Below are 16,925 nucleotides of genomic sequence, written 5' to 3' on the forward strand. Positions count from 1 at the left end.
GGATCCAATGAATACATCTGACCACACAGCCATTTCATTATCCATCACTATGAACAAAACACAAACTATCAAGACAACTAGTGACATTTAATCTGAACCAAGGGGAACAGTTAAGTCCATGAAAGAATGGTGGGAATTTAAGGACCTCTATAAGATAGACATTAACACTTACCTGAGACCATGCAGAGAAATTAACAGTAATCTAGACATTGAATGTGAGCTAAATTACTTAACTTGAACCCTTATTCATATTACTGACTCATACATCGATCATAAAGACAAGAAGATCTCCAAAAGTGGTCTAACTAAATTGACGCCGGAAATTAGAGATGCAATTAAAAATAGTAAGGATGCTCATTCAATGCAAAAAAGATGGTCGTCCCTCAGATAATAATCATCCAAGTACAGTAAAGCGAAAACAGGACAGAAGCAAATTATGACAAGTTCAACGTATACAGGCTTCAAGGGAAAGAGACTGTCTCTATAACAAGATCATGGAAGCCCATAAAGATGACACTGTAACATTCCATAAAGTAGTTAATACTAAACAAAGTCAAAACAATCAAAGTAATACAAATGAGCTTGTAGTCAATGGTGAAGTGTTCTCTGGAAAAGATGTCACAGAGGGATGGGATAACCATTTCCAACACCTTGCTAAACCATTTGACTGTGAGTATTTCAACTCACTAGACATGGAGAAAGCCATTCTAGACCATCTAATCATTGAACAGCTGTGCCAAGCTTCAACAGCACAGATAACCCCATTTACTGAAAATGAGATCGCCATTCCAGTAGCAGATCTTAGCAAGAAGAAAGCAGCAGGTGTCGACAATCTTACAGCCACACACTTCTTATATGTGGGACCCCCTATCATTAAGTTTCTACATAGAATACTGAATGCAATTATTCAAAGAGGTTATATTCCAGACAAATTAAAGCTAGGTGTCATTAGTCCAATTCTCAAGAAAGGCAAACAACCAAACAACTCGCACAACTATAGAGGGATTACGGTTCTACCAGTGATCAATAAGGTCTTGGAGAAGCTTATCCTACAATGTATTAAACCTATCTCAACACACAAACAGCATCCACAACAAAGAGGTTTTACTGAGAACAGCTCATCAACAATGGCCACACTACTTGTATCTGAAGCTTTTACAGAAGCTCAAGAATCTAAATCAGACATATGTATTACACTACTAGATGCTCATAAAGCTTTTGATATAGTTTGGCATGACAAGTTGGCCACTACACTATATGACCATGGTATAAGAGGTGCCCTCTGGAACTTGATTAAACAGCAGTACATAGACCAAACCAGTAAGGTGAAGTGGAATGGTCACATGGGAAGACCAATTACTACGGAACTAGACATGAAGTTCTCTATCTGCAGAACTCTTTAAAATCTTCACAAACAGCACTCTAACATCTATTGAGGAATCTGGACTGGGATTTAGTATAGGCCACCTGAGTATAAGTAACCCCACATGTGCAGATGACATTGCCCTCATTTGATAAAAATTACAGAAGATTGCATCAACAAAAAAAGGCAATTCATCAATTCTTCAAAACGTGTTCTCCTTGTCAAAGAGAAGAAGGCTTCTACTACAAGGATACCAGACCTTAATGGACAGGAAATTCAGCAAAGTGATTCAGCATTACATCTTGGTTCTCACCCAGACGTTACACAGAATATAAGTATTGCATGTGTGTGATCAATCTCATTCCCACGAATACTGTATCTTGACTTGGGATGAGAACTGACTTGTCATAACTGGGGATAAAACCCAGAGAAAGGATTAACAACAATATCTGTTGAATCCGTTCGAGTAATACGTCCCTTTGTGCATCCCATATCAACCAATCATCGAGATAGGGATGTAAAAGGGTGGCCAGTCAGCGTAACCAGGCTACTGGTGCCGCTACCACCCGAGTGAACACCCAGGGGGCAGTGGCTAGCCCAAACGGGAGTGCTGTGTACTCGAAAGTGCGGTCTAGGACCGTACAACACCAGTCGTTTGGTTGGACAGTGGCTAAAACTGCTCTTGGTGTTTCCATCTGAAATCTTGGTACTGAAAGAAACGTATTCAGTGCCGTTAGATTGAGAATCGGCTGCCATTCTCCTGACTTATTGGGGACTAGAAAAAGATGACTGTAAAATCCCATTTGACATGTACTTGGATCGATTTCTCGAATGGCCCTTTTGGCCAGAAGAGATTCAATCGCAAGAGCCCTTTGTCTTTCCGTGCCTCTTGGTAGAGAGATTACGAACGGAATGGAAGTGAGGGGCGGTTGTTTGGCAAATTCCAGAACATAACCGTCCCTTACCGTGGACAAAACCCATTTGTCGTGTGAGATTGTATCCCACGCATTTGCAAAGTGGCTTAGTGTGCCCCCACTGGAATTTCCAGTCTTGGAATGGGGCGTTCCTGTATCGTGTTGCCGAATGGAGAGTCAGAGCCCAATCTTTTAAAGCTGCTCTTGCTAAAGAAGGGCTTGTCGGGACCAGGCTTGCCTCTACCCCATTGACTACGCAGTTTACCACATGGACGTCCTCTGTTAGACTGTCCAGATTTACTCCTGTTGCCTTGGAAATTTCTGTTTGCAGGCACCGTATTAGTACTTGTACGGTTAGCCTTTGGTCTTGCTGGAGCGGAGGTTGTTTGTGGAGACTCCCACATTAACCGTACTCTCTGCCCGCTGGGCCAGGGAAGTCAAATTACCAACAAACAGTGAGGAAGTGGAAAACAAGGAGCTTCTTGCTTCTTGTTTCAGTTCGTGTGTTAATGAGTTAGACTCCCGTTTCAGGAAGGCATCCCTCTCCATCAAAATAAGTGCTGCCCATCCTCTCGCTGAAGACATGGTAGAGACCTTTCATTGCAATGCGCAATAGCCTGAGAACCTTAGGCATCTCTGGGGTTTCTTGCTGTAGTTTAGACGTTGCTGCAGCTAGAAACCAATCCATGACAGAACATGCACGGATACTTTCTTCGTGCATCTCCCCTAACTGCTTTAACTGAGTGCCGGGGATAGACACGGAGTTGAAAGTTTTGGCTTTGGTGTCCACAGCCTCGGCCTCAGTGTCTAGGCTAGGGTAACCAATCCATGGATCAGTTGTGTGAGTCTTGTATGCACGAGGCCAACTTTTTAACCGCGGAAAATGACCAGGTTTTAACGCAGCAGCTTTATTGCCCTCACCTAAAATCTCTGACGTTATTTTGTCCAGTTGACCTGAGTACATGGAAGAAAGTGGAAGAGTAGACGGTTCCTTGATCAGTTGAGACTTTTCCATTTCTTCAAAAGCCATGCAAAACTCCGACTTCATAGTGGGAGCTGGCGGAGGCTTAGGACAATGGTCTGGGTACCGATTGTAAACCCATTGAATGCACTCGTGGAAGGAGAACTCCTTCCCCTACTCGAACGAGTAGGGGAAGTTGAACACAACGTGCCCACTACACTGGGGGTATATGATTCATTTCCCCAAAAGGAGGCATCACTGGGAGCCTTTAATGACATTTCGTCTATGTCTCTCCTGGCTCGACACTTAGATCGAACTGGGGAGACCTCCTGTCGACTGGGTACACGCCTGGGTGACCTCTCACTGGAGTACCAATCAAAACGTTCAGAAGAGCGCGACCTCGAACGGCTACTCTCACTCGACTTGGAGGACAAAGAAGATTTCGAACGTGAACGAAAACTCCGCCCTCTAGGGACTGGAGACTGTCGGTTCGAAGGCGAACTGTCTCTTGACCTCTGCATTCTGAAACGTCTGTGAGAACGAGAGGGAGAATCCCTGGTAGGAGACATGAAATCATGCTGTGTTCTCCTAGCAGTAGGCCTTGAACCCTCAGCCCTGTAATAAGCAGGGAGGGATGGTCAGGGGTACTGCCAATACTGCTGTGGCCAACCAACCTGAGGATTAAAAACACCCCAGGGTGTCTCAGGAGGCAAACCAAAGTCACCAGAAAATTGCTGTGGACCAGAAAAAGCACCACCAGTAGGCATTGGCATGAATTGGGGATTCTGAAATTCAGCTCTGGTCTGAGGGGATAAACCCTGATACCCCTATACAAAGTGGAATCGTCCAGACCACACTGTATTCTCTGTCCAGCAGTCAATGTTGGTCTAGAACTGACATCACTAGAATTGGCAATTTGAGGACAGCTCATACTCTGATCGACCCTCAAAAAATTACCCAGATTGGTATGTATACCAGTCTGCGTACCCTCAATACAATCAGTCCGATTAGCTGGCGAGCCTGAGACTGGAAAAGGAGAAGGTATGTGGGTAGTAGCTACACCAGGCCTGGTTACATGAGAACAGGAGATCTCTCCACTGACTGAACGAGTTGGACCAGCGTTCGACTCGGAAATACTAGTAGCCTTATGACGATTAGAATCACAGTGCCGTGACGACTCGTCAAGTACACTCAACCTTTCCCCCAGAAGAACTTACAGTTATAGTCGCAGCCTGTACACTCACAGGAGTAGTGACAGAAGCCTGGGTGGCACTCGCACTCAGCTTAGATGAACGTTGTTTGTCTGACTGTTTACCTAGTTTACGCCAATTTTCGCAGGGTTTGGACTGCAAACTCGTCCGACAAGAAAGACAAACAGAATGACAATCCTGCTTAGGCATGTCATGACCACACGCACCCTTCTTCTTAGGTTTAGTCATGACGAAACGAATGACTGAAAAAACAACAACACGGTAAGGCAATGATGTCCGTATATATAAGGAATGTCTGCACGGAGAAGAAAAAACACACAACAAATCTCAATCGCAAAGAGAGAGACAATAAATCGACACTTAGCTGTAATCCTAGGATCTTTAGGGTAACCAAAGAGCCAACCAAGTGGAAAAAACCAGTGTGTATAGTGGAATTGGAGGGAATGTACTTGGAGACAAAATTAATATCTGTCTACACACTCGTACCACCATGCGATAAAAGACACAAGTACGCATGCGCTAACTGCCACTTAGGTGGGAGACTAAGCTTACCAAATATGGAGCCAGGTATGGTGGAGGGGGGCGGGGCCAAAAATTTCTTGGCATGGATTGGAGGAATTAATGCGGGTTACCCATCAGTATTTGTCAACGGGTAAGTATCATAGTCGAACAGAAATTTTTGACCAAACTTGACAATTTTACACCTAATTTGCATATCACTGATGAGATTATTACATAATATTTCTTCATCTATACACCCCCAGATGCATCCCCATTAAATTTCATCCCAATCTGCTCAGTAGTTTTGGAATTAAAGGTTTTTGACCAAAAAGACATGTTTAGTCATAATTTGCATATTACTATGTCATGAGCAAATCTTAATCTACACACCCCTAAGAATGTTCCCACCAAATTTCAAACCAATCAGCTTAGTAATTTCTGAGTTTAAATTTTTTTGACCATAAATCACAATTTTTGACCCAAATCACACAGTGGTAAGATCATTTTTTATTTGAATGAACAATTTCCCAACTATTCACCCAAGGTAATACACCAACCAAATAAACAGTCGGGACAATTGGGACACATCAAGTGTGCAAATTTAAGTAGGGACCTTAGCCATTGAGAATGGAAATAAAATAGTTGGCACTACTAGTTTTCCATTGTGAAATACCACATAAAAATCAGTTAGGCCTATGCCACATAAATACTAAAATAACACATCGGGTTCAAGAACTTATTCATTTTCCTACAAGGGCGAAACTTATAGATTTCGTTTATTTTCTCTTTTTAAGAAAATATTGACCTGGCAAGAGGGACTGTATTTGAACAATACATGTACTGCAGGAATTGAAAGAAGAACTAAGCTGAACTAAGCAAACATGAAGTCAAAGACTTTGCGACAAGGTAGTCTACCACACCACACTGTATAGCTCTGTATGCATACTGCGGGTTCACATATGCACATTGTACATGTTGTTCAGGGTACTCATGACTCATGTTGCCCTTGGCCCATGCAAAATAGAATAAGCAGTCATCCGAGATGACTCTGTCCCCACAATTGATGTTTTCAGAGAATTGCCAAAAATCATGGTAGTGCATATTATTAGACTGTATGAAATATAGTATCACTGGCATTGTAGGACAACTGTATAATCCATTGAATATTTGCATACATTTTTTGAATGTTTATTTATTTGTCTATTAATCCCTGTTGTTATCTTTCCAATATGTGATCATGTGGCTGTTGTTATGGGTGTGGTTTAGTTGGTAGGCACATTTACATACATTTTTTGAATGTTATTCAATTGTCTATTGATACATATCGTTATCTTTGCAATATACCAGATTGTTTGGTTGTTGCTATGGGCGTGGTCCTGTTCCTAGGCACATCGACATACATTTCTTTAATGTTTATTCAATTGTCTATTAATCACTTTTGTTATCTTTGCAATATATGTGATCATTTGGCTGTTGTATACATTTAAAAAAAATTTTGATCACTGTTATCTTTGTGAAAAACACCAATGCTTGGCTGTTGCTAAGGGTGTGGTCATGGTTGCTAAGGAGATTTGCATACTTCTTTTGAATGTTTACTCACTTGCCTACCTGATGATGTCATTTGATCAAAACACGCTGTCATTTGGTTGTTGCCAGGGGCATGGTCATTGTTGCTAGGACCAAATGTTTTGCAGAAAATCTACAGAATAATACTTCTAAAAACATTCCCACCAAATTTCAGTCCAATCTGCCCAGTAGTTTTGGAGTTGAACTTTTTTGACCAAAAATCATGTTTTTTTACCCAAAAATGGTTCTAAGTCAGCTAAATTGCATCGTATCTCAAAGCAAATTGACATGCATATGTAAGTCAAAGTTCATTATCCATTTACTAAGTTTGAAAGAAATCAGTCAATGAATGTCCAAGATATGTCTGTATATTTTATCCTATTTTATCCTGGTACTACTATGATGGCTTAAAGGAAAGCAATTCACAGGGGTCAGGAGTACAGCACTCCCCAGATCAGTCAGCTCCTCAGGGATATTTTACCAGTCTTCTTTTGTACATACAAATTTATGTCCAGACTGCGAACAAGATGAACCATTGTTTACCGTTAATGAGTCAGATGTACGAAAGTCGTTCGTGAGTGATGGCATTCCATCCCGCGTTATTAAACTGTGTGCTACTCAACTTTCCCATGTTTTTACGGACATTTTTAAAACTTCTCTTCAACAGTGTGTAGTACCTTCATGTTTCACGAACTCAATCATAATTCCTGTTCCAAAGAATTCACCAGTGACATGTTTAAACGACTACAGACCGGTGGCATTGACGTCTGTAATAATGAAATGCTTCGAGCGACTCGTCTTACACTACATCAAGTCACTGTTACCACAGTCTTTAGACCCGTACCAGTTCGCATATCGTTCCAACCGTTCCGTTTAAGATTCTGTTTCCTTGGCGCTTCACTCAATTTTAACTCACCTTGATAATCGTGCCTCATATGTGCGGATGCTATTTATTGACTCCAGCTCGGCATTTAATACTATCATTCCATCAAAACTATTCGCAAAAATTTCACAGCTAGGACTCAACCCGCCTATTTTCACTTATGACTGTTCACCAAAGTATGATGATAATGTAATTGTTAAGTTTGCTGATGACACAACGGCAATCGGACAAATAAAGAACAATGATGAGTACAGGGTGGAAATTGCGAGAATGTAAGCAAATGGTGTGAAGTGAAAAACCTCAAGCTCAATGTCAGTAAGACTAAGGAAGTAATCATTGATTTTAGATTAGAGTGACCTTCATAGTCCAATTAATATCAATGGTGCAGATGTAGAAATTGTAAGCACTTTTAAGTTCTTAGGTATTCAGATATCCCATGTTTTGTCATGGCGCGAAAATACAACGTCTCTTGTCAAAAAAGCACAGCAGCATCTTTATTTTCTAAAACGCCTGAAAAAATTTGGCCTGTGTCAAGACATTTTAGTCAATTTCTATCATTCGACCATTGAAAGCATTTTAACGTATTCTATCATCATCTGGTTTGGCAACATCACATCTGAGGAACTGTCTTCACTCAAGAAAATTGTCCGCATGGCAGAGAGAATAATCGGTACTGATCTGCCAACACTTGACTCCATATACCACTCGAGGTCATTACGTAAGGCTACTTCCATTTTGAAGAATTCTAACCATCCTGCAAATAGTCTTTTTAACATTTTACGCTCTGGTCGACGTTATCGCAGCATTAAGACATCGTCTGAACATTTTAGGAAGAGTTTTTATCCCTTTGTAATCCGAATTTTAAACCAGTCATGATCAATCATTTTAATGTTTATTTAGATAATGTTCAGCCACTTTTAATAGGAGGCGCTTGTGAAAAGTCATTCTCCAATGTTTTTTGGGTTTTTTTAAACACATATAAGTATCTGTATCTGTATCTGTATCTGTATCTGTATTTAAGTAGCAGAAGTATGGTTGGTAGACAGACGTCTTTCATACTAACTGCTAATTCTTCTACTTGCACAGAACAAGTTATTTAGAGGAACAGTTGTGAACCATTGTGACATGGTATAGGTATGAACAACGCATTACAAACTTAATGACTAATAAAAAAAAAATTTGCACTGCTACTCCATTTGAAAAAAAAATTGATGCAGGACTGACAGTTGAAAAAAAAATTGCTGTCACTGACTGGAAAAAAAATTTGCTCCCATAACTACTTCCTCCATACCCCCCCCCCCCCCCCGAAATCAAATGGTTCTCCCCCCTAAGTAGCATCCTGCACTGACAAATATACCATATTGAGACATTATGTAACTCCCCCAATAAACACTAACTTATTGGATAGAATTCTTTTGATTGATTAACAAGTCATTGAGAATGACATAGTCCCCACTATGATTGGGTTTTAAGGAATTATCACTACTCTGATCACTCAACAACACTTGTGAACCTAAATCAAACAGACTTAGATATGTTGTGTCTGCTTGTTGGACATGGAACATGCCTACATCAATAAAGGATTGGTCGGGTATGGGGGATCATATCACGATGAAAATGGATATGCACATGTATGTCATAGAACACTGTCCTGATACCAACTTTAAATGAGATCTGTTCAAGCATGTCTGAGTCATGGCTTTGGACATGGAAAATTCACAAACAAAATGGCTGCCAAGCAGCCATATTGGATCGTATCACGACGAAAATGGATATGCACATGTATGTTATAGAACACTGTCCTAATGCCAACTTTGAATGAGAACTGTTCAAGCATGTCTGAGTTATGGCATTGAACATGGGAAATTCGCAAACAAAATGGCTGCCAGGCAGCCATATTGGATCGTATCACAATGAAAATGGATATGCACATGTATGTCATAGAACACTGTCCAAATATCAACTTTGAATGAGATCTGTTCAAGCATGTCTGAGTTATGGCTTTGGACATGAAAATTCACAAACAAAATGGATGCTAGGCGGCCATATTGCATCGTATCATGACAACAATGAATAGGCACATATATACCATAGAACACTGTCCTAATATCAACTTTGAATGAGATCTGTTCAAGCATGTCTGAGTTATGGCTTTGGACATGAAAATTCGCAAACAAAATGGCTGCTAGGCGGCCATATTGGATCGTATCATGAAACAAATTGACGTGCATATGTATGCCATTGTATGTTGCCCCTGTACCAAGTTTGAAAAAAATCAGTCCAGACATCTCCAAGAAACGGCTGCGGATGGACGGACAGACGGACGGACACACGGACGGACGGACACACGGCCGCACAGACGCACGGACAGACGGAACCCAATCCATAAGTCCCCGTCCCAGACTTCGTCCGGCGGGGACTAACAAAGACATGATGTTAATGTCACTGTGTGAATGACTGTGGTTGAATTTCTTGTCATGCATCTCAGGACTTCATTGAGCTAGACTGAAGGAGAGATCTGAAAGATTCAATGAAGGATAGCAGTAGACTAGATAGTCTATCAGCTAGCCCTCGGATGTTCTTCCGATAAAATACGACACACAGCCGAACAACGCTATCGAGGATGGAACATCCGAGGTCTAGCGAATGTCATCAGGATATAAATAACTGCCAATCAGAGAACCGTATTATCGACAAGCACAAACAGAGGACAATAGCTAAATTTTCATGCATATTCATCTTAAGGAGGGGCTTGTAAAAATAACCACCAATGCGTTAACTAAAATGTGTGAATGACAACGTCTACACACTCATCAAACACAATTACCATAAACTGATAAGACATAGTAATGACATAAATGTGTTTGTCAACACCTGCATGCAGAGATTGAATATATTAAAGTATATATATGCATATATGGCCCAACCCACCGCTTATCGTAATCTCAATGGAATGTCCGGTCTGAAAATGACATTCGCTAGACTGTTCGGGCAAGCCCTCACATGCGAACTTCGTTAGCTTATAGTTATAGCATCGGAAGAAAGCCCGAACGTCTAGCAGCAAGACTATAGACTAGAGGGACACCGACACATTACAGCTAAAATGATGTTGGTTTGGTGTTTTACTCATGTATGACATTCTTTTACACACACTCAGACAACTTCAATTGCAAAAGAAACAATTACATAGGTGCAGTGCAAGGTTGGGATGTAGAAGTAGTCAAGTTGAAATGTTGATTATCAGATAAAAAATAAGCAATTGCAGCCATTAAAATCATCAAGTCCATGTGTAATGTTTTCATTAGAAGTCTGGTTTTACTGCACTGTTAAAGAATAGCAAATTGAATGCTTATCACTGTTCATTGTGATTGAGCAAAGGATCCTGCTGTGTTTGTGTTGTCTCTATTACTGTTAGTCTAGAGTTGAAATATGTCTACCTTTTGTGTCAAAAATGTAATGTCCCATTCGTGAAACACCAAACCAACATAATTAGTCCCCGCGGACGAAGTCCAGAACGAGGACTTATGGATTGGGTTCCGTCTGTCCGTGCGTCCATCCGTCCGTCCGTCCGTCCGCAGCCGTTTCTTGAAGATGCCTGGACCGATTTTTTTCAAACTTGGTACAGGGGCAACATACAATGGCATACATATGCACGTCAATTTGTTTTATGATACGATCCAATATGGCCGCCTGGCAACCATTTTGTTTGCGAATTTTCCCTGTCTAAAGCCATAACTCAGACATGCTTTAACAGATCTCATTCAAAGTTGGTATTAGGACAGTGTTCTATGACATACATGTGTATATTCATTGTTGTCATGATACGATCCAATATGGCCGCCTAGCAGCCATTTTGTTTGTGAATTTTCATGTCCAAAGCCATAACTCAGACATGCTTGAACAGATCTCATTCAAAATTGGTATTAGGACAGTGTTCTATGACATACATGTGCATAACCATTTTCATTGTGATACGATCCAATATGGCTGCCTGGTAGCCATTTTGTTTGCGAATTTTCATGTCCAAAGCCATAACTCAGACATGCTTGAACAGATCTCATTCAAAGTTGGTATTAGGACAGTGTTCTATGACATACATGTGAATATCCATTTTCATTGTGATACGATCCAATATGGCTGCCTGGCAGCCATTTTGTTTGTGAATTTTCCATATCCAAAGCCATAACTCAGACATGCTTGAACAGATCTCATTCAAAGTTGGTATTAGGACAGTGTTCTATGTTCAAACTTGGTAAAGGGGCAACATGCTATGGCATACATATGCACGTCAATTTGTTTTATGATACGATCCAATATGGCCGCCTAGCAACCATTTTGTTTGCGAATTTTCCCTGTCTAAAGCCATAACTCAGACATGCTTTAACAGATCTCATTCAAAGTTGGTATTAGGACAGTGTTCTATGACATACATGTGCACATTCATTTTTGTCATGATACGATCCAATATGGCCGCCTAGCAGCCATTTTGTTTGTGAATTTTCATGTCCACAGCCATAACTCAGACATGCTTGAACAGATCTCATTCAAAGTTGGCATTAGGACAATGTTCTATGACATAGATGTGCATATCCATTTTCATTGTGATACGATCCAATATGGCTGCTTGGTAGCCATTTTGTTTGCGAATTTTCATGTCCAAAGCCATAACTCAGACATGCTTGAACAGATCTCATTCAAAGTTGGTATTAGGACAGTGTTCTATGACATACATGTGCATATCCATTTTCATTGTGATACGATCCAATATGGCTGCCTAGCAGCGATTTTGTTTGTGAATTTTCCATGTCCAAAGCCATAACTCAGACATGCTTGAACAGATCTCATTCAAAGTTGGTATTAGGACAGTGTTCTATGACATACATGTGCATATTCTTTTTCGTTGTGATACGATCCAATATGGCTGCCTGGCAGCCATTTTGTTTGTGAATTTTCCATGTCCAAAGCCATAACTCAGACATGCTTGAACAGATCTCATTCAAAGTTGGTATTAGGACAGTGTTCTATGACATACATGTGCATATCCATTTTCGTCATAATACGATCCAATATGGCTGCCTGGCAGCCATTTTGTTTTGTGAATTTTCCATGTCCAAAGCCATAACTCAGACTCCATTTTCATCGTGATATGATCCCCTATACCCAACCAATCCTTTATTGTTGGAGGCATATTCCATGTCCAACAAGCACACAAAACATATCTAAGTCTGTTTGTTTTAGGTTCACAAATGTTGTTGCGTGATCAGAGTAGTGATAATTCCTTAAAACCCAATTATAGCAGGGACTATGTTATTCTCAATGACTTGTTTTATTGGTAAACCCATAACATACCATTTTTTGATCATTAGAAAATCCTATGGCTACATATTCTTCTCCAGCTCTCATCTTTCCAAGAAGTTGAAAAATGACATTGTTTCCATCTTCTTGCCAGCTGATTAAAATATCACAATCATCTTTACCAGTACAACCTGCTGGTGTCATGTAACAGCCTTTTGTATCACCACAATCACTTGATGTAACCCTTTCTCCTAGATCACCCTATGAATGTTGAAAAATAAATAGAACATTCAATATAATAATTAAATAATATTATATAATAATAATAATTATAAAATAAGTATATAATAATACTAATTTTTATAATAATTAAGTTTATTTGTATATTAACCACCCTACCTGGGGTAGTTTTGTATGCTGAGTTCAAAAAAGGGGGTCATGTTATGAACATCTGTTGCCATGGTAACCAAAACCACCATAATATGTTAACCATTTTTTCCAAAATTTGACATAAAACATTGAAAAAAAAGATAACACAGTGAAAAAATGCCCTTTGTATTAGACATATATGAGTTAGTGCTACCTGGTGTAACATAAATTGTTAAAATTGGATAGCTGTTTCCATGGAAACGTATGGTAGACGTGAAAATTATGTTTTCATTATATACACATACATCTCACAAATAACATTATACATCTGATAAATATCTTTTTATTTGCACATTGACCCCACTACCAAGGGTAGTTTGTCATGCTGAATTCAAAAACAGTGGTCATTTAATGAACATCAATTGCCATGGTAACCAAAATAACCATATTATGAAAAATTAGACATAAAACACTTTAAAAATTTCAAATTTAGGAAAAAACATCATTGCTGTTTGAATGTATGGGTTGGTGATATATGTTGTAGTAGGGTTTCATGATTTTTGAAATTATCTGTATCAAACCTATGCAATTCTAAAACTCTAAAATCACCAGAATAAATTGTAACTAAATACCTAAAATACCACCAGTTCTTGACAATTCCATTTACGCAGCGTTGTTAAGTCTTTTATCACAAAATCTTCAAAGTAAGTGTACACACACATTTGAGTACAAGTTGACATGATCGTTGACACCATACTGTATATTATTGTTTGTACTTGGATTTTATCCAACAAAATATCGTCTGCTTTTAAATTCTCCAACTCAACTGACAACATGATGTGCATATGAGTACGTACATATTTCCGGGTCCCAGTGACACATGCCAAATTCAAACGATAAGGACACAATATAGTTGGGATCGATCACAGTATCACTACATCGATTGTTACCAGGAATATCCAGAATTTCTCAGTCGTGAAGATTGCTGACAAGTGCAGAATTATCAAGATGGCAACTGTAATATTTTGCGCATGCAAGACGACTGACGTCACTAGAATGTATTACAATGTAGATATAATTATCACGCGAATCACGCATGTTATGTGCACTGCATTTATGTGTGTATGCAGCATGCAGTACGAGGTGTACACACATCATATACACAAAATGATAGGCAATGAAAGCAACCAACTCACTAATTTATTGTTTACATGACTTTGCCGAACGACTAGGAATAATCATTAATTTACAAGTTGCTAAAATTTACACGAAGTTGACTTAAAAACAGAAAGGGGCATTGCAAATATTTTGTAATGCATGGTAGTCCGGATTGTTTGTCTTGCTTCCAAGCAGACTACCGAGAGTTGATTGCTTTTGTTTTGATACAATACCATGTACCACTGACGCAGTCAATATAAAAAGACGCAACAATGATGTTGTGTCTACCTGGAAAATTACACACATCGCGGCGAAAACACGTTCATATGGACATAGCACAGACGCACAGTGCAGTGAATACCTCACGCTCCCACGAAAAATCAAAACAAAATGAATAAATAAATGAAACAAAAAATTGCACTGTAAGACATGCCTAGCCATAGTTCTCTTCAGCATGTTCAAATTATATTTTATTTTAGGAGACAAAAATAGTGGTAGACGATATACGGCACCATGACACACTGTTTCGGGTAGTTTTTTGAAAGATTACTTGACTTGACCTCGTTTCCTTCCCCAATACGAATTAGCACTTACGATTTTATGTGCATTTCACCTGTTTCTATTTCAATCGTGCACAATGAACCAAAAAACACAACACTCTAAAAAAATACTAGTATACACACTATACTTGCCCATCACAATAATAACCTTTACCGAGCCAGTAAGAATGTAAATATAACTGAGTTCCCTGACCGATTTAGGAGTTCCCCGGTTGTGGCTCATGATCAAAGTGAAATCGAAAATTGTGTTTGAACTGATATAAAGAAGGCAAGTCAGCTTCATGATAATATTTTGTTTTTTGTTTTTGTTTTTGAACAATAATGCGTAGTCCAATTGTCTGTCTTCCTTTAAAACAGACTACGGAAAGTCGATTGCTTTTATTTTGATACATAGCATAATCATTGTCGAAATCAACATAAAAAGACGCAACGCTGTACTGATGTTGCAGTTGCCATTGTTGTGTCTACCTGGATCATGGCAAACACAGGTTCATATAGACACAACACAGTACAGTTACCTCAAAACAAAAAAATAAATAAATAAAACAAAAATAAGACATGCCTGGCCAAAGTTCTGTTCAGCATGTTCAAATTTTATTTCATTTTACAACTAATACAAGGCAAATATAGTCGTAGACGATACACCACGCCACATGTACAGTAAGTCTTCAGTACAAACGGGACGGGTACGTTTTTGAAAGACAATGAAACTGCTTCTTGTCACTGTGTGGATGGTAATGAACCCAATCAAGAGAAAGTGAAATAAAGTGAGTACATAGTATTCAAGGTGGCTGGTTATCAGACAAAACTAAAAAGCCCAAAGTGTAAAATAAGAAATTTATTCATAATTATCTGGAAAATATTTGATGATTACGCGGCAAAACAAGACTAGCAAAAGTGTTCGTTCTCGGTGAATTTAACCCTTGACCTATTTTCATAAGGACGTCGAAGGAAACGAGGTCAGTGTGACATCTCAAGCATGATCAACAACGTTTGCATGAGTGAGTACAACTAAATGTTGTCTAAACTTTAGTGGAAGAGAAATTCTGTTGATCAGACAACGACTATTTTCATTTTCTTAAAACATCTTGAAGATAAGAAGCAAAATGTGACACTGACAGACAGGCTAGTCCGTCCGGTACCATACACATGAGGCACAAACATACCACCATGTGCATCTGGTTGACTGGGATTGATTGTTATCACGTAATATTTAGCGCTAACTTTATGCTGTTGCTTCCAAATATTATTGAAATGTAATCTTTCTAAACAAGTCATGGAAATTGCCAGAATCCTGATGATTTCATGACTGAATATGTTACGATCAAAATTTCCCTTACCTTCAGTTAAATTTTCTGATGGGAAGCAACACAATCATTTAGTGTGACATCTGATAAGCGACATTGATGATGGGTACAGCGACGTAATACGTAAACAAATCTAACGTTGCGTTGGTAACTATTATTTCTGTAAATGATCCTTAAATATCAAGTACACCTGTCTTCATAGCAAACAGAAATCTGAGGCTAAGTTTTGCAACGAAAGGATACATCATTTGACTCCACCACAACGGCACACAAATATATTGTGAACAATAAAATAAGTACCAATAGCTCAAAAACCTGGCTCAATTTTATCACACTTGCACAGCTCTGAGCGCCTGCAGGGTGTCGGAAAAAAAATCGATAATCTTTTCAGTAAACTTTGCAACACTGTATAATCAAAATAATTGTACCTTTGGGAATAATAATATTACAAATATAGTAAGACTCATTGCAAATATTGTTTTCAGGGAATGTTATCGGCAACATTATAAATCATAACAGAACAATGTATTGCTTGGTCATGATGCGAGCTGTTCAGACAAATATCGGGGGGGGGGGGGGGGGGGGGGGCACTCCCTTATTTGAGTATACATTGATGTGCCGACCTTTTGGGTTCGTTTTCAAGTCATTTGGTCTAAAATGGGGTCAGGGTTTTTTCGAACTCAAGAGTCTAAAACGGGTCCACTTTACATTATATTTGATTTTGCTTGGTCTAAAATGTGGCCCTTTGTCCTTTTCCAACTCGTAATTGCCATAAATTGCCCCAAAATGTTGCCTCCTAAGGAAAATGTATTTTGTATTTTATTGACAATAGGACCA

At 39.2% G+C, this 16,925-nt stretch overlaps 1 protein-coding gene across 1 annotated transcript in view; it reads right to left on the bottom strand.

Moving 5' to 3' along the window:
* The window catches only part of LOC144436440 (putative ferric-chelate reductase 1), a 276,780-nt gene that overhangs the window by 193,279 nt on the left and 66,576 nt on the right, over positions 1-16,925 (bottom strand). Inside the window, exon 6 of the mRNA XM_078125238.1 lies at positions 12,749-12,955. Within this exon, the coding sequence (XP_077981364.1) occupies positions 12,749-12,955 (207 nt within the window). The remainder of the gene's footprint in view (positions 1-12,748; positions 12,956-16,925) is intronic.

This window comes from Glandiceps talaboti, chromosome 6, assembly GCF_964340395.1.
Source record: "Glandiceps talaboti chromosome 6, keGlaTala1.1, whole genome shotgun sequence".
NCBI classification, from domain to species: Eukaryota; Metazoa; Hemichordata; class Enteropneusta; family Spengelidae; genus Glandiceps; species Glandiceps talaboti.